This window comes from Anthonomus grandis, chromosome 3, assembly GCF_022605725.1.
Source record: "Anthonomus grandis grandis chromosome 3, icAntGran1.3, whole genome shotgun sequence".
In the NCBI taxonomy this organism is placed as follows: domain Eukaryota; kingdom Metazoa; phylum Arthropoda; class Insecta; order Coleoptera; family Curculionidae; genus Anthonomus; species Anthonomus grandis.
Genome location: NC_065548.1, coordinates 7106524 through 7129846, shown reverse-complemented (window position 1 = coordinate 7129846; position 23323 = coordinate 7106524). Strand labels below are relative to the sequence as shown.

The window sequence follows — 23323 nt, the reverse complement described above, 5'->3', positions numbered from 1 at the left end:
AATGAGTTTTTATTTAGGAAAAAAAAAGAGGAAATTTCATATTATTTAAAAATTGGTTTTAAGGGTTGTAAAGTCCATATTTGATTACCTATAAAATGTTTGGTTCTTAAGGAAGAGCTTTTTAAAAAGGGGTAAAAAATTTTATGAATAACTCTTTTAAATGTTTACATTAAAAAAAATAAGATTGTTAATATAAGCATTTGATGGGTTGGCAACTTAACATCTTCAACAAAATCTTCAACAAAAAAGCAAAACCTATTAAACATACAACTTAATGCATGATTCAAATTCATATTAATTAATATCGTATACAGGTTGGGGAATCAATCATTACGCATAGAGAGGTGCTTAATTAAGCGCATGCGTGCATTTCACGAGCTCCGCTACTCGCTTGCAACAACATTGTTTTTTAGTACGATTTAAGTAATCATCTGACTTTGATCGGTAATTTGACTGCATTACTTGCAATAAAATTTCGCTTAATGTTATGCGAAAGTTCAGGCATATTTCATTATTGCTTACTTATTATCATCCTTCAAGGGGGCCATTTTCAACATTTAATTAAAATTGTTTATTAAAACTTTGTATCTTTTAATCTGTTGAAGTTAGGTATAGCATATATTTCATGAATTTGTGTTAACATTTTGCAGAGAATCGAAAAATGCATAAAAAATATACCATTCTAATTAAAAAAAGGTACATTTGGTCTCTACTACTGTGGTGAAGTACTACTTCTATATAGTCAGAATCATCTTCCTAATGTAGATCTGAAAGAGATTGGGACCCTCTTTGATAAAAGGGCTGTTTTAACACGGTTTAAGGAACAAAGTTAACATTTTATATTTAAAAAACGTAAGTAGCAGGACTCACGATATCCTATTCTAGAAGGAAAACGAATTGCTCTTTTTTGGAGTTTAAATAGTCAGTCGAATTCATGAGGACATGAGCCCCAAAACATATGTCATAGCTAAGGTGAGACTCCATAAGAATCTCTTAAAAATTGCTTTAAAAGCATAACAACCACAAGAAATCTTATTACATATCTTGGTAATATGATCCTGAAATTTAAGTCCGTCATCAATTTTTAGAATGGTGTCTTAGAATATGCTCGTTATTCAATACAACAAGACTTAAAACCCAACAAATTTGTTTTCGAAGAATTAGAACGAAGATTATTTGCATCACACCACTCCTTAATAATTTCAAGTTGGTCATTTTGAATTCCTCTCATGGCATAAAATGGTGGTTTCATCACCAAACACTGTCACCTTGACTTTTATTGATAGAAGTGGCAAGTCATTAATATATAATAGGACTCTGTAGAACTCCAGTGGAAACTTGCATTTCATGTGAAGAACAATTGCCAAAATTGATCTGACAAATAGGATCTGCCATTTTAAGGTTGAGCCTAGAAAGATATATTTAGTTTTGATAGTAGTATTCTGTGATCCATACGATAACATGCTTTAGGTACATTACAGCAGCCACGTCATATATTTTGTTCATAAGTTCTTCAGGTATATTTACTATAAGGCTATATGAGTTTAATTCTGATTCATTTCTTAGGTTTATTAATACGGACCCTAAAATGTACACTTTTAGAAAGTAAAATAGTGTTTATATAAATTCTTCTATAATTATTGAAATACCTTAGAAAAGCTTCATTATTCAATGAAAATTTCCTAATATAATGCAGGCAGGTCATATTTTCCCCTGATATTTTTAACACTTTTGTGTACCACGGTCTTCTTGTTTTTACATTGACTATTGGAAATTAATTATTAAAAATCATACCCTATCAAACTGGTATCTAAACCTAGCATTTTTTGTGTGTAAAATCTACAACGTATTATTTTTGAGGGTTCTTGAGTCTGAAATCTCCACATATCTAAAATTTTCTTCTAAAAGCAGTCTGTAGATTACCAACCTGCTTGGCACCTACATCTTTACTTTTCTGCATTAGTTGCATTTGATATTTCCTTAATTAAAGAAACTATTGGAATGGAATCTAAAGACGTTTAAAGTTTGGTTATCTTAAAGGTTTGCACAGTTTAAAGAAAACTAGAAATTTCATCACTGTAACATTTATTATCTGTTTAGAATATATAAATCGTGGAAACCATGTTTTTCTTAGTGTCCAATAAATCCCCGATTTTTTTTTAAAGATCAGTGATTTATTTTGATTGGCTTATAAATTACCCTCAAGTGCATCATTTAACTGCTGCTTATGTCCTGTAACAGTTCTTTCGTTTTAGTTTTTAAAGAGTCAAACAATTTTTTTCAATCGCTATTTTTCCAGTAAAAACTCGTAGTTTTGCAAGTTTCAATTTATCATCATCTTTAGTAGCAAAGAGCTCATTGATTTTTACGTATTTTTCAACGTTATCATATTCTTCAATTTTACTATTAAAATCAAACTTTGACTCATGTATTATCTGTTTTAATTTTTCTAATTCATGTAAAACAACTTTCCTCCTATTTATAGAGGCTTCATTGTCAAATACTGAATAATTTCTTGAAGAAATAACCTTTGTAGAAGATTGTTACACCCAATACAATTACGTCTAAATTTAAATTTATTATTTAACAAGACAAATTAATTTAAAATAAATACATACGAAGTTTGTCAACTACAACCGTAATTGACAACTGACAAAAAATTGTCTTAATTTAATTAATATTTTGCTTTTTTATTTTACAACCCTTCCTGTCCTTGTTGAGTCTCTTTTACATTTTAATAATACAATTATATGTGAGCAATTTTTAAGAGAAGTAAATTTTTATAATTAATTACCTTAATAATACATACCTTGAACATGCATCGAGATTCAATGTTGAAACGTTTGAAGGTAAATTAATTAAATTAACTGAATGTAAATGATAATATGGTTCTTCAAGAACTGAATATCGTACTAGTTTTAAAATATATGAATATTAGTCCGAGTTTTTAAAAATAAATGGTTTGCTGGGAAAAAATCAGATTAATTGCGACGAACTTTATATATTGTTGTCACTGGAAGAGTGATAATATAATAATCATTTTAATTTTACATGCCTTCATATAAATGGAGGAATTATTTCACCAGGTCTGCAGGTCTGGAAGAGATTGACCTCTATATATTATCTTAAACTAAAATTCCTATACCTCTTCAAATGTATACTTTCCAACACATTAAATATTTATTGGCTAAGATAAAGTTTATTTGGCATATTGGAAAGTTTGATCACATTACTCTTATATACAGGGTGTTTCAGAACTATGGGATCAAACTTCTAGGGGTTGTTCAGTGCAACAGTAGAATCCATTTGAGTATAGGAACTTAGTCTAGCTCTGATTCTACTGGAGTTTCGTAGACTAAAGGCTTTACATGTCACCACAAGAAAAAATAGAGCGACGTTAAATCGAGTGACCTAAGAGGCCAAGAAACTGCTTCACCTCTGGCAATCCAACGGTGCCCAAACCGCTAATACTCCATCATGCTGAAACCACATTTGCTGTCTAACGTTTAGTGAAACATTTTCAAGGAGTTCTGGGAGAACTTCCTCCAAGAAACGCAGATAAATAGGTATCACCCAATTAAATAATCATCAACAATGCCTGGCCATACGTTGTCAGACCAACGATTCTGATGTTTTCTTGGAGAAATTGCATAAGGATTTTCTTCGTCCCAAACATGGCTATTCCTACTATTAAAAATACCATCTCTTGTGAGAGAGGCTTTATCGGTCCATAAAACATATCGTAAAAAATTTGGTTGTGCAATGATGTGATCCAGAAGCCATCGACAAAATTGAACTCTAGGATGATAATCGGCTGCAGTCATACCTTGAACTTTCTGGAAGTGGTAAGGATGGAGTTGTTGCTCGTGTAGTACCCGCCAGACAGAAGCGTTACTCATATTCATATTCTTAGGGACGTCACTTGTGCTATTTTATAGTTCATCGGCAACTCGCTGAAGCACCTCTTCTTCAATTTCGACCGTTCTTACGGTTCGAGCAACACCAGTATCATGCATCTTAGTCTTAAACATGCCATGGTAAAAATAAATGAAGCAGATCCTATTTAGGTAATTAATGTTTTTTATAAATTTTAACGCCTCTTAGGGCCGTAGTGGCGTAGTGACGCATTTCCGGACATGGGTTCCTATACTCAAATGGATTCTTCTGTTGCACTGAACAACCCCCAGAAACATCCTATATGTAACACATAAAGGCGTGCTCCAATTATCAGGAAAAAATTAAAATTACGTTTTTGAGAAGATTAAAAAAGGCAATTGACAATTGAATTTCTCGTTTTTTTTTCGGAATAGTAGAAGTGATTTTTGATTCCTAAGTTAAGTTCAAAGCGCTGCAATTGTCTGGTAAAAAATTCAAAATTCAATGATTTCTTAATTTTTTTTAAGACCAAGACGTAATTATTAAGGTTGTTAAAAGTTTAAATATTTTTCCTTTAGTTAAAGTCAGTTATAGAATAATTAAAATATAGGTAAATGCGTACATAATATTGGTTCTCCTTTATCCTTTCGTCTATATCACTTTTAGCATAAAAACTGAAATATGTCAAAGACGATTAGATTTAGATATAAGACATTACACCCAAAAGTATTGAAATTTTAATATAGAATCCACAAATACCTTAATATGTATAAAAATGAAATTTTCAGTTTTTTTTAATTATAGTTTTCCGTCAATCCATTGATACAAATTTTGCAATGCGAAAAAGGAATATAAATCCAAAATTTTAGTGCCAATGTAAGCAACTTTTACAAAAATTTAAATAAATAATCAATCGATTAGCAACGAAGGCCTTAAAGGCGTCCAATAAAAATTTTTAATTGAATTCGACCAATTAAACTGCCACTAAATTATATAACCTCTATATTTTAACTGAAATAAGATATCATGTTACCAATGCACTTTTTTTTCCTGCTTATTTCCTAATAATAATCGTACGTAGTAGTTGTTTACTATTTACTCTTATTTACTTATTCGAAACCCGTTTTTGCTTTAATTATTTTAACCTGTACGAATAATACTTTCACTTTGAAATATTTAGATAATCTTCGATTGCTATTTAACCGAGAACTTAGCATTTACTTAAAAAAAAAAGTTTGACAAAATGGCGTTTATTTTAAAAGTTCTTACGAAAATCAGCGAGGAAAAGTTTTATGGTTAAGGGGCGAAATTAAATTCAATAATTTTTTGCCATAATATCGATGTATCGTCGGCAAACAAGATTGTTTGCCGCCTCGCCATAGTCGTCAGTTAGTGAAGTGGGAATATTAGCGCGAAATTTAAATAGTTGTAAATACATACAGTGATCGTGTTAAATAACTTAGTTGACTATTTTCAATTGTTTTAATTCATACCTAACTATATATTTTTTCATTCTTAGACATTAATAGTCTGTGGTTCACTGCATCAAAAGCTTTAGATTGATCAAAGAAAATCGCTGCCGATAGCCTTGGTCCACATTAAAGTAAGCGTTCTCCAGAAAGTCGTATATAGCATCATGAGTACTCTTCGATGCCTTAAAGCCAATAACGGTTGTAAAAAATTTCAGTAAAAGTGATTTTCTTAGAGGAATTGAATCAGTAAAAATAAAGAAAACATTAAATTACAACTACTTCATTTAGGCATTTCTTGTTCTTGTTTTAGTCTCAAGAAAAGGCAATCAATAAATGTTGATTTGCATGCACATAATATAATCATGGCTTAATCCGCTCTTGTATTAAGGCAATAATGTTTAATTATGCATAAAATATCAACTAAAATAAAACCAATTTTAAAATTTATTAAAAAAAAAATCATTTTTAGAGCGTGATCGAACAAGATTTTATCAAACTTATGGCCAATTTCCAAATGCGTAAAATCAGTTTATCAAAAGTTATGATTGCGGGATCCGTGCGACCTGGTGCGGTATACGTTTCGAAAAAACAGAAAAAAAAACCACTATGTGCTAAATACCGCGAAAACATACCACTATTGCTCAATTTCCTATAAAATATGTATTTTTAATAAATTTTTGCACATTAAATCGCGGTTCATTAGTAAGCTGGTATATGCGGAGTGGGTGGGTATACTCGAGGGTTTTTCGAACAAAAAAAACTGCAATTATTTATCAATTACTAATTTTGTGGACGTTTGGATTAACTTAATAATTACTGATGTTTGAAGGTTAGGTTGCAAAAGAAAATGAAAGGCTTTTAAGGTTAAGTCGAGCATGTTTCTAGGGTGTGTAGGGCCCGTTTAATGAGACCTAGGAAAATAGGAAGTCGACTTTTTATTAGGTATAATTAGAATTCATAAATTTATGAATTCGTTTAATGATATGGTCGTAAACAGAAAAAACTTTTTTAGCTCAAATCACAAATTAGTTTTACCACTGATTTGAGTGTCACACCAAATCAGTGGTAAAATTGTTCCTGTTTCCAATTTTTTTTGTTCAATTTATCTATGTAGCTTTTGCTAAATAACCATTGACAGGTACAATTTAGGAAAAAGTGGAGTTGTGTTGGCAACACTCTGAAGGAAAGACTGTCTTATCATTTCTTTTTAGGTTGAAACGCTGCTTTAGGAATGTCTAATGTAACCTTAAAACATGTTTGCAATCCATATTTATTTTTTCTGTTGCAAATTAAGAAAAATGTTTCTTTATTTTACAGTGATTCTTTCTTACAGTGATACCAACATGTTTTATTAATTCCCAGGATAGTGTTATGAGTTGAAAACAAATGATTTTTTTACAGTTTGAGAAACTGAAACAAAAAATAGTATTTTTTTACAATATTGCCAAGCTGTTTTAAGTTTTTTTTAATTAATTGAATTTAGTCAATTCTTGGAGTAGGGTAACCAACTAAAAAAACTGTTAAAACAGTTTATTATTTACAGCGTTGCAGCCTGCACAAATTTAATAACTAGTTCTTTTCTTTCACAGTGTTACTAACATAATTTAAATTTTTTGTATTGCACTAAAAAAATCAAAATGTGTTTTTTTTTTCAGTTTCTGCAAAAAAATGCAAATTTTCCAATTTGAAAATTCAGAAAAATCCAGTTTGTAAACCCCAAAAATTTGATTCATGTTGGCAATACTGTGTGAGAGAATATATGATTATATTTCTAAGACATTGGTAGCACCGTTGACTATTTTATTAATTTTTAGGTTGTATCACTGCTCCGACCATTGACAGATACAATTTTGAAGAAAGTGGAAAGATATTGGCAACACTGTGAAAAAAAAACCTTTTATCATTTTTTTCAGGTTGGAACGTTACTTCGGCAATGACATATATGATATATCATAATATAATAGTTAACTTCGATGACAATATTATTTATGAATTTAAAAAAAAACGATAAAATAAACCTTTTCTTGACAGTGTTGCAAACTAAAAAAAAGTCTTTTTACAATCTTGCCAACCTGTTGTTAATTTTTTTTTGGTTTAAGTTATTCACTTCCTGCAGTAGCGTTACAAACAAAAAAAAATATAAGACTGAAATTAATTTCTACAGGGTTGCCAACATAAGTTCATTGTTAATGTTTCAAACAAAAAAAAAATTGTTCTTTTTTCACAGTGATGCTAACATGATTTACATTTTTTTGTTTTAAAATGAGTCTATTACCAGGACATAGTTACAAGTTAAAAACTGAAGTACTGTCACAAATTAAAAAAAAATACAAGACTCTGAGATTTATTTCAACAGTATTGCCAACATAATTTCATTGTTGTTTTTTTGTGACCCAAATATCTTTTATGCTTCTTGCTAATTGAGTTGGATCTGAGGTCAAATAAAACTCAGGTTTTTGATTTTAATACTGCCGACGTTTCGATCTATATTAGACCATCCTCAGGGCGATAGAAAGTGAAAACCTTTGGTCCATAAATATTATACTTTAGTCATAACAATAGTGAACCTCAATAATGCTTACAACATGCAATGGTCTTTTTGATTTAGTCCAAAAAAAAGTAGAATTGACTAATGACCCAATTATAATGATTGGTTTAAAAAATTAAAAGATTTTGTACGTGTAGTTATAAATTAAACAAATATTTTTCAATTAAATGGGTAGCACAAGAGGTAAATCAAATGACGAAATTTTTGAGCTATTACAGCAAACGAGACAGGATGTATTAACTCTAAAACAAGATCTCGCAGGATATAAGGAAGAAATCGATACCCTAAAAAATGCCGTGGAAGTCTTGGAATCTGAGAATCGAGTGCTTAGGGAAAAAGTTTTAAAAAACGAAGAATTCGCTAAAAGAAAAAATATTTTAATATTTGGAATTGTAGAATCTGCAGCTAGATCCTTGGAGGAAGTTGTGTTAGACATTTTCAATGATAAGTTACGCCTAAAAATAGGAAAAAATTAATTAGACTGCACCTTTAGGATTGGGAACGACCGAAATGGAAAACCGAGGCCTATACTAGTGAAACTTGTTAGAGAAAGTACCCTGAGTGAAATTTTAAAGAACTGTAATAAATTAAAGAAAACTGGAATTTTTATTGGGAGATGTTTGACTAAAGAAAAGAGATCTGAAAGTAAAATTCTCTACGATTTTTGTAAAATAGCATGAGAAAAACAGTTCTCTTCAAAAATTGTAAAATCGAAGCTTATTATTGGAAACGACGAATATACAGTCGAAACACTAAAAAGGTTGGACAAAACTGCATTTTTGGAACCTTTAGTGGATAAGAGTGTCTTATTTTCAAACACAAGTGCGCCACCAACTCCAGCACCAAGGAGTTACCAGATTGAAGACACGAGCGAAGACGCATCTACCCCTTCCTCTCCAAAATCTCTCCCAAAGGAGGAAAATAAAAAGAAAACCGAGGAAGCTGAAATAACATCAAAACAAGACCTTAACGACCAAACGAGTAGTAGGCCGAAAATAAAAAACCAAATTCTACCTAACCAAACACCAAAAAACCGAAGAACTAGGGCTGGATCATCCAGCAATATGCTAAAAAATCGGCCAACTAGAAGTAAGCAGTTTTAATTAAAAAAAACTAAAAAAATTGCGTGTAAGCATTGGTAAGTTTTTTCTATTGTTGAGGCATTTTTATTTTAAATCCATTGTAACCTTGCGCATCTAATTTTAATATTTTTTTGCAATGTTTATTTTACTGTACCTGCCCTTTAGAAATTAATATTTTAGGATCTTCTTCATTATGATTTTAAAACTCTAATTTTATTTTATTTAGATATATGTATAGTAGCGCAGAATTAATTTCCTTGAACAATATTAGTGTAAGTATCTATTATAGACAACTATATTCAACATTTCCCAAATGAAATACATGATACCTGTGAAGTAAAAAGCACTAAAATTTTTAATAAGAAATATTCAGGGCAAACAAGGGATCTAAAAATCTTCCATCTTAATATATCTAGTTTAAGCCAAAACTTTAACCAACTTTGCGTATTTTTAAATAGTTTAACTATACATTTTTTTTCAAATAATAATACAACAATATACAAATCTCCGCAAATAGAAAAAGAATGATTTAATAACAGTTTGCTCATATACTTGGACAAATGTAAAAAATACAAAACAGACCTTCGAATAGGAGACATTAACATTAATTTATTTAACAGAACAGATCAAAATATTGAGAACTACAAAAATATTTTAGCGCAATTTCAGTTTAAATCGTTCATAAACAAAATCACACGATCTAGATCTAGTACTTGTCTTGATCATATCTTCTTTAAAGGTCAAAGTACATTACTAGAAAATTCCAAATCATAATGGGACAATATAAGAAGTGAATGCCTAAAACAAATATCGACAGAAATTTCACCGATTTTGACGTGGCTAATAAATAAGTCATTTGATACAGGGTGCTTTCCGGACTGTCTTAAAATCGGAACTATTAAACCCTTATATAAAAATGGCGACAAAACAGAAATATCAAATTACAGACCTGTCTCACTTTTGTCAATATTTTCAAAAGTTTTTGAACGATTAATTAAAAAAAGAATGACAAATTTCTTAACAAAATTTAATGTATTATCAGACTTGCAATTTGGTTTTAGGGAGGGAAGATCTACGCAGGATGCAATTAAACTTTTAACATCACAAATATCTGATGCACTAGGTAATAGTGAAGCTTGCTTATGCCTGTTCGTGGATCTTTCTAAGGCTTTTGATACTGTCTGTCATGAGATACTCTTAAAAAAACTACACAGCTGTGGACTCTGAGGCAAAGTTTTCGATTTGCTTAAAAGCTACCTTACAAATAGAACGCAGCGTGTTGACTTTAATGGAACCATAAGCAGTGGAAGAGATGTTAGGTATGGAGTACCCCAGGGAACTGTGTTGAGTCCTTTACTTTTTACGGTTTATGTAAACGACATGCTTAAGCTTAAACTAAATGGAACGCTGGTTAGTTTTGCAGATGACACCGTTTTACTCTGTAGATCAAAGTCTTGGAAAATTATAACAACCCAAATTAAAAAAGACTTTGTGGAACTAAAAAACTGGTTTCAACACAATAAATTAACTTTAAATATACAAAAAACTAACTACATGTCTTTTGCAACTTACAGAAGTTCCCTTCAAAAGCTTGGCAACATTAAGATTGGGAATTGTAAAATACCCGAAGCAAAATCTTTTAAATATCTCGGTATTAAAATTGATAATTTGTTGAAATGGGACCTTCTTGTCGATGAAATGGTTCAGAAGTTAAGGGGACTTCTCTCAAAATTTATGTACCTTCGAGATTTTTTGACTACCGAACATCTAAAAATTGTATATATGTCTTTTGTACAAAGCCATTTAGTTTATGGTATTTTGGGATGGGGAAGCGTTTCTGAAACACATATACAAAAATTAAAATCAATTCAAAAATGGTTTTTAAAAATCATTTTTGGCAGAGACAGAACATATCCCACTGATAACCTTTTTTCTGAAAGTAAGATATTAGATTTGCATCAACTCTATTGTTTAGAAATCCTTAAATATATAAATAAAAACAAGATAGAGTTAAATATCAATCAAAATTCATCTACTAGACAAAACAACTTGGCATATCCAACCACGACTCGTAAAACTCATGAACAGAGGAGCTTAAAATATTTTGCTCCGAGATTGTATAACATGCTCCCAAACGATATAAGGATGGTTGAAGGCTTTAACTCTTTTAAACGCAAAGCCAAAAACTAGATATTTTTGAAGGATAGAGAAGTTTTTAATGATTTAATAAATCTTAAATACATCCAATAGATTCTTATTGTTTCAGGGTGTTTTGAAATATCAACTTACAGGTTTATATTGTTCTGAGTGTACCCTGAAACGAACTTTCTAACCCGGTTATAGTCTGTTTACCCAATAGACATAATTACCTAAATTTGACATTTACCCGATTATCTAACGACAAATCACGCACAAGTGCTTATATTGTGCTTCAGTGATATTTCTAAACATTTATATTTTTTTTTATTTATTGTATTGTTTAATAAGTGTATTATGTATAATGTTTAATAAACGTTATTATTATTATTATTATTATTATTATTAATCAGTCAATCCCAGGATAGTGTTACATGTTAAAAACAAATAATAAAACGATTCTTTTCACAGTGATACCAACATGTTTTAATGGTTTTTTGTTTAATTCAGGAGAGTGTTACAAACTAAAAAAATAATGGTCTTATTATTTAACAATGTTGCCAACCTGTTTTAATTTTTTTTTTGGTTAAAACCAGCCAATTTTCAGAACAGTATCATAAATTACAAAACAAACTATAAGACAAAACACAAAAATCCAGTTTGTAAATAAAAAAAATGTTAGTAATTTTGGTATATTTTATGTAAAAGAATATAGTGATTTAGTTTCAATTTTTACCACAATCAAATGGTAATTGTTAAACCATCTTATAGTTTTTTTTTGAAGTTTGTCACACTGCTCTGGAAATTGGCTGGTTTAAACCAAATAGGTTGGCGACATTGTAGAAAAAATACTATTTTTAATTTTTTATCGGTTGGCCACACTGTGAAAAAAACCGTTTTATTGCATTGAATTTGTTTGCAACCCGTAACGCTATCCTGCGAATTGACTGATACAAGTTGAAAACACAATTTTTCTAATTTTTGTCAGTTTGCAACACATGAAATGAAATTATGTTGACAACACTGTGAATAGTTCTTTTCTTTCACAATGTTGCCAACATAATTTTATTTTTGTGCTGCGAGCTAAATTTTTTTTTAAATGTGTTTTTTTGTTTAGTTCAGTCAATTTCAAGGACAGTGTTACAAATTAAAAACTACTGTTAAAGCAGGTGTTTCTTTACAGTGTTGCAAACTAAAAAAATTGCCTTTTGTTCAGTGATGCCAACTTGTCTTACTTTTTTTTTGCTAATATAGGACAACTCACTAGTATCACTAACATAATTTAATTTTTTGTGTTGCAAACTGAAAAAAAATGTTTTTTTTGGCCTAAATCAGTCATATGTTAAAGCATTATTACAAACTAAAAAAAAATTGATAATTAAGTGAAAAATTACTTCAATTGCCGGGAATATGACGGTTCTTTACCTTTTTAAGAACTCAGACCATTCGTTGTTTTCTTAGAGACAATCGAATCCATTTTTGAATCCCATCAATTTTTTTCAGGAAGTCTTAAGAGAAAACCCAAACAAAAACTTCATCTTCAGCCCATTCTCGATCGAAGTCATCTTAGCCCTCACAAGGGCCGGCGCCAAGGGCTTGACAGCCAACGAATTCTCTTCGGCCCTTAACTTCCCCAGCGAAAAAGAAACAGAAATGGCTCTAAAGTAAATTTTGCCACTCATTCAAATTCTAATAATAATTATATTTAATTGTTTTTCTTTCAAGAAAATATTTACCAACCCTTAAATCAACCGATGAGGGTGTAAAGCTGCTTTCGGCCAACAAATTGTATTTAGGAAAGCAGTTTAAGATCTTGGATTCATTTAAGAGTCTCGCAGTGAACACTTTTAATGCTGATATTGAGAATGTTGATTTCGCTCAGGTATGGTAAGAAATATATTATTGTGAGTTTGTAATAATGGCATTACTAGGGGGCTGAGGCAGCTGAAAAGATCAATAATTGGGTAGAGAACCAGACCAATAATAAAATCAAAGATCTCATTTCACCTGATGCCATAAATGTACTCACTAGGCTGATATTGGTGAACGCATTGTACTTTAGTGGTAAAATGGGTCAAAAACGATTAATATAATTATTTTTCGTTAATAATAAACTTTCTAGGTAAGTGGGCCTTCCCCTTTGAAAAGGACACCCGCAAAGAAAAGTTTTACTTATCCAACACCAAGTCCAAGGAAGTCGATATGATGTATATTGAAGAATCTTTTAGGTGAGCAGCACGTGTTTCGCGCACGATATTATCTTCAATCCAAACATTATTTTAGGTACCATGAAAACCGTAAACTGAACGCAAAATTCTTAGAATTGCCTTATGAAGCCGAAAATGTGTCGATGATTGTGGTGTTGCCCAACGAGAGGGAAGGTCTGGCTTCCCTAGAGGCGAACCTCGAAGAGGTTTTGAGGCCTCAGCCCTTGGACTGGCAACGGGTTTACGTGAAAATGCCCAGCTTCTTGGTGGAGAGCGAGTTAAAGTTAAAACCGATTTTGCAAAGAGTAGGTTGTAAATATTTTCTCGTAATTGTTGTCCTTAATTTCCTTTTTACAGTTGGGTGTGAGAACTGCCTTCTCGGATTACGCCGATCTGAGCGGCATATCAGCCGAAGCCCTTAAGATCGACGACGTTTTTCAAAAGGCGTTTATAAACGTCACGACGGCGGGAACGGAAGCAGCAGCGGCTACTTTCGGTAAGTTTTTTTTTTAATTGGGATCTTAACATTGAAAGGCTAGATTTAGCATTGAAGTATGCTCGCAATGATGCCAAATGCTTATGTAACAAAAAACAGTTTATAATATCATACAAATTTGTCACTTAATTTGACAGGAACAAAACAATACTACGGTTTCTCTTTAATAAAATATGATGAACTTTTTTTAAATAAAATATGATAAGATACTCTATAAAGAAGTCAATATTGCAGTTATTAATGAATATTTATTATGTAAATATTTTTTGACGACGTCACTGGTAAAGATTCCTTGTGTCGGTAGGACCACCAATGCGATATCTGCACATGTAGTGCAGATAAGGTGTATGATCGCATTAGCTACGTTTACAACGCATGTACCAAATATTTAATACTTGGATCAAATGACATCAGGACTATTTTTTCGGTGTAAATGGCAGCGCACTAAAATTTGATACGTGAATTTGATGCGTCCCAAACAGGGTAGATTAAATTTATTTTTTTTCGGTGTAAGCACCTAGGACATATTTTGAAGTACCGAAATGACAAGTTTGACATTTTATTGGATGTTAGCCTAGGAGGGTTTTATTTTTGTACACAAAAATAAAGAACGAGAGGAAAAGAAGAACAAGCGTAAGCCTTTAAAAAAATTGATAAGTTTATTTTTATTATTTTTAAACAGCAATAACACTTTTAAAAATTTAGAGGTTATGTGCTATAATTCATCCTCTAAACTCCATTCAACTGATATTTTAATCCTAGAGATAATCCTGCACTAATTTAACCCTCAAAATCAATCCTTGTAAACAGGGCTGTACTTAATAAAAATAGTCTATCATTTGATCCATTGACCTAATAGATCCGCGCGTTGTAAACGTAGCTATTGTTGATGCTACCGACATAAGGAATCTTTACCAGTGACGTCGTCAAAAAATATTTACATGATAAATATTCATTAATAACTGTATTTATCACGTGTCATTTTTGCGGCGCTGATTAATGGGAGTAAGTTCCTTTATTTACTAACCAATAGGAAATATGGGTTCACGTATAAACGTGAAATTCTTAAAATTTTTAATGGTTCTAGTCAACTCTATGTATCTCCGATTATATGTGATCTTCCTTGGACCATTGTAAGCAAAAAAAAATTGGAGGATGCATAATATTTTCTTTAATAAAATAATAGAAAAAAAAATTATGACAATGTGTACCTATGTACGATATAAACTCGTTTTCGAAAATTTCATGGCTTAATGGAAATTCTTTATACAATATTCAAAAAATTGTTTTCATCTTTTCTTGTAACTAACTTCGTTATTTTGGTGTACAAAAGGTACCTAAGACACCCATAATATAATATTTCTTATATTGGTAATTTTTAAATTTAGGTCCGAATTAAAAAGAATATGAAATATGGAATATTTTATTTAAAATTTACTCTAAATAATTTTTTTTTCATATAAATAACAAAAACAAAATTCCCTTCCATCTTCCTGTTATTATTCTTTGTTATTGACGTATGACATAACGCCGCAAGGTGACAACGTTGCCATACATATTCCTTGATTAAAGAATTTTTTATTCCTTCCATATGAATTTTTATCATTTTGGCATATAGATTTAGACGTCTTCCATGTTTTCTCTTCTTATAGGATACACTTTTTAGACGTGTTTGTTTCTTATTACTTACATTGAGCTTTAGAGTACTAATAAAATTATATTGCGATATGTCCATATGTCAACAATTTAACAATGTAATCATCAATAACAAAGAGTTTCGATCATCAAATAAACTAGAGTAGACCCATATTTTAAAGGAATTAAATATTATTATTTAGCGTCCTTTGTGAGTAATCCACAAATTTGTTTCTCTTTCTACACAAATTTTAAAATATTGCAAAATCGGAGATACTTAAAGTCAACAAGACCCATTTTTAACATCTTAATATGCCATTTTTTGACAAGACAACAAAAAAATAAAATCAGTTCTGTTAATAAAACCATGGACAAAACACGGGTTTCTATTCCTTATAGCCCATTAAAAAATAAGTATTTTTTCAAAAATATTTGCATTTAAAAATATATAGATTCTTGTGATTCACATTACACATTCAAGTTATTTAGGTTTATCTATCTTTTTATTTAAGTCTATGATCCCTATTCTACGTTTATGATGATGGTTCTCCCTTTATATGATGTTATGACAGTATCGGTGTTTATTTGTGAAAAGAGTTCACACATGTGTTAAACTATAGCTAAAAATTTGCTCTTTGGAAAGTATATATAAACTTGACAACAGAAAATCGGTAAATATGTTTGTAAACAAAGCACCCCCTTGCCCCTGATCACATGTTGAAATGAAACAAAGTTGCTGTTAACTGATTCTAGCCTTTCAATGTTCTTAGATTGGTAGAGATAGAGGACACTCTGTATATAATCATTGGTGCATACATATGTAGTTTTATGTTATATATTTGTGCATGGCTTTTTAGTTAGAGCATCCTGTAGTTAAAAAATATGAAATTTGTGTATGGATGATCCCCATAATTAAAAGAAGTTATTTTTCTTTTGGAAAATGTTAATTCACCTTGTATAAATAGCAAACGAATTATTTTAAAGTCCAAAAACAAGACCCATATTTGTCTTCAAATTTAAGAAAAACTATTTTTCGGCGTGGTTTTTTACTATAGTACGTTCGGTATTTTTACATACCATTGAACATTAAAAAAAAATAATCGTTTGAGATTTACCGAATTTAGAACTGACCTAATATTGAACAAGAAAATTTCCAAGTTTAAATGTTTATAGTTTAGGCGTGGTTTTTGCGATTTTTTTTACATATTAATTACATATCATTAAAATGAATAAATAAAAGGTGAATAACTTTGTCATTGGTAGATTATGAAATAACTAAAAGCAACCAAACTAAATGCAAATCTAATTTGAAAAGTAAAAAATCAACGTGTAACTTGATATTGTAAACACTATGAATCTAGCTGAGTCTTCGTCATTCCGAAATGGCAGAAGTGGTATACCGCGCGACGTCTCGAAGGTTAGCGAGAATCTTCCGGAACATCGTTCTGCCGAGTATATAAGGAGCTGCATCACCGATAGTAGTCAGTTGTCACTTCAGTGAAGTAAAATTCGGAATATTGGCGCGAGATTTAAATAGTTGTAAATAAATTTAAAAAAGTGATCGTGTTTTGTAGTATTGTGTGTAAATATATTAGTTTATTTATTTATTTAATTGAACAGTTATACATTCATTTACAGAGTAGGTAAACCTTAACTAACACTCAAAACAATTTTGTAAACTAACACACAATTGGGAAAGAAAAGAATACAATGCAATTCAGTGCTTATTATGTGCTGGTAATTTTAGATTTACAGATACATTTTATTAAATTTTTCAAAACTTAGAGACCTATCTTAAGCCTGGCTGCGGCTCGACATCCCACAAATCACCATGCGATCGAATTTAATTATATAATTTGCACATAACAATTAGTGGGGAATTTTTATAATAATTGGTACGAATACTGACCATATAAAAACGCTCGTGTTATATACCTAGGTGCACACAAATTAATTTAGCAGAGTAAACCAGGAGCATTTATAAAATTATTTATATAAAAACAATATTGCAAGACTATTTCTCCGACTTTCTGAAGTTCTTAAGGTTGTGCAAATTCATAATCTCTAACCTAAGTATATGCATTTCATATAATTTGTTCTGAAGTACTATTCCTGCAAACACGGTACTACATTCTTGCAAAAAAAACTTCCGTGATGTCGTGAAATGGCGGGAAAGACTTTCTTACATTGTTGTGGAAAATTAGGATTTTTTTTTAGGATTAAAAGTTTTTCACTTGAAAACAATTTTGCATTCATAAAATCTCTAATATAGATACATATCAATCATGCTCAAAATACTTAACTAATAGATCTAGAAACTAATACAATTTTAAGATAAGCTCAAACAAAAAATAAAACCACAATAAGACAAGGGCAATAAAACACAGTCAAAGCAATATTATTATTTAAGCGAAAATTGCGAATAAAATCGAAATTAAAACAACATCAAGTCAAGAGGAGTAAAAATTAAAATCAAGATTAAATTCTAAAAATAATTTTAACATAATAATTTAATTACCTATTAAGATTAATTACCTACTTATGCTTATTTGGCTTATTTTCCCTTGTCTGTGTATTACTGCTTATAGACCCAGAACTAGTTTTTCTACTAGTTGGCGATTTTTGCTTTGACCATTAATTCTTTATTAAAATTTTCTTATATATATATTTTTTTACTCTTTTGTTGCAGTTTTTCTATGTTTATAATTTGGGAAATAAAGAACTTTTATGAACAATTGGCTCTAAGAATGAAGTTTTATCCAGGTTTTTTATTTTCTAAAAATGTGTATTCATGGCATTGAATATATTGGGCGAAACTTGCGTCTACAAAATAGTTTATTTAAGTTTTTATAAAATTTTAAAAATTATGGAAAAATTTACCCAACAGGAATTAAATTTTTCAAAATAACGGATCGTCTTTGAAAGATCGAGTTTTTTCAAATTTTTGTACAGTAAATTAATTTTTTTACAATTTACATTATTTTGAGAATTCTAAAGAACGCCGAAAAATTAAAAGAAAATATTTGAAATTAAATGGCAGTTTGAGCTTCAAGATGGCGGAATTTTGAAAATTCTCAAAGAAACTTTCAATTTTTCAAATTTACCAGAGTTGAAATTTACCTAATAATAAGCGTTGTAACATTCAAAATAGCGCTTTCTTGACAAAAAAAAAACAAAATGTTTTCAATTTCAAAAATTAATAATTTAATATCAAAAATTTTGTATTTTGAATTTTTAAATTATTTATTTTTACAATTTACAGAATTTTGAATATTTTTATGAAATTTACCAGCAGTTTTTAAGATATCGGATAAGCGCCATCTTGCGGGATTTTTTTTTTAAATTGAGTTTTTCAAAACTTTTGATAGTAAATTTATTATTTTTACAGTTTAAATATTAAATTTTGAGTTGCAACTTGTCACAAGGTTTGTTCGTGGTTTCTGCAATAGGTCAATTATTTTCCGATAATTTAAACCAAAAATCTACCCACAAATCATGAGAATTTTAACATTTTGGACGCCATCTTGAACAAAAAAAATTTGGGCATTGTTTTTACATTAATTATTTAATTTTTTACTAATAATGACAGTTATAACAACTGTTAAAATGGCGTCCCTTGGAAAAAATCTCTTCGAACTTTAAGAAATTAAGGCGCGATTTTTACCAGTAGGTAAACTAACGTTCTACATATTAACGACAGTTCGTATTTTGAAAATTGCGCCATTTTGGTAAAAAGAAATTCAAAAATATTTCGAAATTTACAGTATGTGGGCGTAGCTTTTAACAGAATATGTTAAGTATTGTTTTACCTAATTGAGACACTTTTTATATAAAAGAATCAACATTTTAAAAGTCAGTATCATAGGGATCGAAAACTCATGGATACGATAAAAACGTGTATTAGAGTGCTTTTTTTAAAATGACGAATTCGTTGCCAGTTTCACTCTGAAGTGGCAACATTGAACGGATAAAATATTAGCAAAGTTGCCAACTTTCAAATTTATCAGTGGCGCTGTACCTCATGTCTAAGCGGATCATAACTGGAGCTTTTTTATAAATGCTCATTCATAATCATTAATTTCACAATGAGCATTCTAAGGGGCTATAGGACACACAGTTTTCTTTGCATTTAGCACCGGTTTGCACCAAAAATATTGCACATTTGCACCCACATGGTAAGTATAGCATTTACTCACTTACATATATATATAATTTTTTTCTTGCAAATTCTGATCTGAAACATTATTTTTATTTTAGTGAGGGTGATCGAGAAATCCTTGATTATTAAAGAGCCAAGTATATTGGAAGTGCGTTTCAGTGCAGACCATCCATTCCTCTACTGCTTAAGAGTGAACGGGATTATTGGATTTGTTGGAAGAGTCTCTCAAGCATGAAACATTGACAAAAATTCGTTGTAAAAAAAATTATAAAAAATAAACGATTTAAAAAACACTCTTGAAATTGTTATGGGTGTTGGCTATTTAAGGAGTCTAATTTGCACAACCATATGCCATTTTGCACCAATTTAACTTGATAAATGTAGATTTTTGATAAATTTACTTTTTAATTTGACATTTTTAGTAAAAGCTATACCTATATCCTTGCCACTGCCAGCCTTCATCCACTTTCATGTGGATCACGAGTTTCTCTATTATATTAGGGCATATGGAGTTACGTTATTTGTAGGAAGGGTCATTTTTTAATTAATTTGTAAGTACTTAATTTAAGATTTGAAATAAATGTTTTACTGAGCATGCGTTGTTTCTTTTACCCATGTACATATCAGACGAGCATGCTTAGTTTTATATATTAATTACTGCCGTTGATTGCACAAAAAGTAACACGTAATTAGGGAACCTGGTGTTAGGAAAAAGTGTACATAACTAGTGACCCAGTGTGTCAATTTCCCACTATTAGTTAACTTCTCATAATTTGTTTTTAAATTTATTTATTCTTTTAGTAATAACAACCGATAGGATTTCAACGGAAATACCCGAAAACTTTCACGCGGATCATCCATTTTACTTTTTCATTAAGGCTCACGATTCCGTAGTTTTCATTGGACGATTTTCTCAGTAGATTTACAATGTGGAATCATCTTAGGTGCGTTCTATTTATTAATTATATCATTTCTTTCAGTAGTTTAGTTTTACCGAAATTATCGATATATTAGTTGCTCAATACATCATTCAGGGATAAAATCGGTTAATTTTGAAATAATTTAAATTCAAATTTCCCGCCACATCTTGAAACATTACAAATAACTGTCTGTTATTTTTTTATACATGTATTTTCTAGTTTATTAGGTTGCTCTCCCGTAAGATTATATAGTTGCCGTGACACAATGATGGTACACACTTTTAAAATAGAATTCAGACGTGTGACACGTCTACGGGTCCGGCGGCCTGGTGAAACAATCTCTGTGGCCTATGAGTGACTAAAATTTACATGTTTTTTGATTTTTTCAACACAGTTTTTGATTTTAAAATAAAAATTACCTATTTGAGTATTTTTCAATTTTGACCAAAAATTTTATTAATTATTCAAAAAAAAATTAAACTAAAATAAGAAAATGAATTATTTATTGCTTTTTTGTAAGTAACGCAGTGTGGCGAATTTGGTCCACCGTACCCAGAAATCTCACCAGGCCATGCATTTTACTCTTGGGTAAGAGTATATAGTTGCCGTTACTCAGGAACGGTACACACTTTTAAAACGGCATTTTGAGGTGTGACAGGGATACGAGTCAAGTCTTGGTAAAAAATTCTCTAATTTGAAATTCTTTAAATTCAAAAATCGCTTTATTTTTATAAACCTAAAAGTAGTTAACAAAGCTGTAAAAAATAGAAAAGAGTGTAGAAATATTTATTTAATAAAATAAAATAAGGAAACATTATAATTAAAGGTTTTAAAACTTTAAAATACATGTATCAAAACTAGTCACTGAATAACAACTACAAATAAAAGAAAATAATATGACTAAAAGACATGCGTGACTGAATCTTACATGTTTTCTTAATTTTTCCAAAAAGGTTTCTAAATTGAAGCTCTATTTTTTGTTATTTTAAGATTAAAAAATAATTGAGATGTTTGAGTATTTTTCATTTGGACCAAAATTTTATGCATTTTTAAAAAAATTATTAAAACTGAACTAAAAGAGAAAAATGATTTATTTTTACGTAACGAAGCTGCGAATTTTGACCTTAAAAAGTTTACCAGGCCATGCATCTTATTCTCCCGTAAGATAATATAGCTACCATGACGCAAGGACGGTACACATTTTTGAAACGGAATTTCAAGGTGTGACACCTATACAGGTCACAGGGCCTGGTAAAACATTCTCTGTGACCCATGCTTCACTAAAAATTACATTAGTTTTTTTTTATTTTTTGAAAAGAGTTTTTGATTTGAAAATTAAAAATAATTATTTAAATATTTTAATATTTTCAATTTTATGAATTTTTCAAAAAATATGTTTTTTTTTAATGGGTGGCGAATTTGATTGAAAGTACCTAAAAACACACCAGGCCATGCATTTTAATCTCCGGGAAGATTAGGTATTGTGTAGTGGCCGTGACACAGTAACGGTGCACGCATTTAAAACGGAATTTCGAGGTGTGACGCATGAAACAAATTTTGGAATTAAAAAATTTTTATTGATTTAATCCAAAATGAAAAAAAAATTGGAATTTCGCTTTTATATTATTTTAAAATTAATTATTTTAGTATTAAAAAAATGGAGTATGGGAGTTTTAAAGAAGTTAACATAATTCAGGTGCATTTTTTAACAAAAGATTTATAAATTAAAAAAAATATTGAAAGTAATAAAAATATACTAAAAAACAAATTTCCTTTATTAAGTAACACAGTGCAGAATTTTAGTATCTACGATAAAATATTGAATATGTTTTGATTTTTCTAAAAGTTCTTTCGAATTAAAGCTGTCTTTTTAGATTTTAAATGAAACATTAATTATTTAGATATTTTTTTTTAATGTGAGAGTTTTAAAGGGTTGACTTAATCCACATATATTTTCTACCAAAAGTTTCCCATTCGAGAATGACCATTGATGACTGGAAGCAAAGTTACGTAATTTAATATTTATTAAAATGCCTTTCGACAATTTAAAAAAAATCTAAAATTTCCGGAAAAAAACCGAAAATCCAAAAAATCTCTCTTTATTTGAATTTTCTCACCCTGCATCAAAAATTGATTATACGTTATACGGCTTTTCCTCTTTTAATAATTCTTAATTTGGTATATAATTCAAACAAGTTGATGATGGTCACTAGAAGAAGAAACGTCATATTACCAAGTCATTTATTTTGGTCTACGGCTTTAAATAACATGAGAAACAAATATATTTTTTTTAATTTTCAGATATTTCTCGAAGTAATCGGATTTCTAAAAATATTCAAGGGGCATTTTAATTGGGATCAAATACCGGTTTTTATTAACTGAAAAAAATTAAATTTTGTCTCAATTTAACTGACACTGCAGCTCAAAGTTTGGTTTCCCAGATCCCAGTGAGTTTTTAAATTAGAATTGGGTTTTGAAATATCTAGCAGAAACTGGCGAAAACATTTTTATTTTACAATAAATCGATGGTATATTCTGATGAAAAACTAAACTTTATCAAAATCAATTAAATCGAATGTAAATGAGATTAAAAAAAACCCTGTGGTTCAAAACATTTAAGACTAATTAGGCCAATTTTCTTCAATCCAACTTACTTAAAAAACACCCCAAACATAATATGAAAGATTTCAATCCTTCTTTATTTGGCGGTAAAATTAAATTTGAAAATCAATCTCCAACTTAACCAATTTTATATATTCCTATACAGGGTGTCTGAATTACATAGATCAATT

At 30.0% G+C, this 23323-nt stretch overlaps 1 protein-coding gene across 9 annotated transcripts in view; it reads left to right on the top strand.

Moving 5' to 3' along the window:
- The window catches only part of LOC126733826 (antichymotrypsin-2-like), a 60350-nt gene that overhangs the window by 26617 nt on the left and 10410 nt on the right, over positions 1-23323 (top strand). For 4 of the 9 annotated variants that reach the window (XM_050437232.1, XM_050437233.1, XM_050437236.1 and 1 more), the window contains exons 3-8: positions 12618-12778; positions 12840-12996; positions 13046-13178; positions 13237-13342; positions 13398-13626; positions 13679-13817. In XM_050437232.1, coding sequence (XP_050293189.1) covers positions 12618-12778; positions 12840-12996; positions 13046-13178; positions 13237-13342; positions 13398-13626; positions 13679-13817 — 925 coding nt within the window. Of the gene's footprint in view, positions 1-12617; positions 12779-12839; positions 12997-13045; positions 13179-13236; positions 13343-13397; positions 13627-13678; positions 13818-16813; positions 17065-19709; positions 19905-20033; positions 20163-20412; positions 20556-23323 lie in introns of those variants that run through there. The other 5 variants (XM_050437240.1, XM_050437239.1, XM_050437238.1 and 2 more) reach the window with 5 other exon arrangements.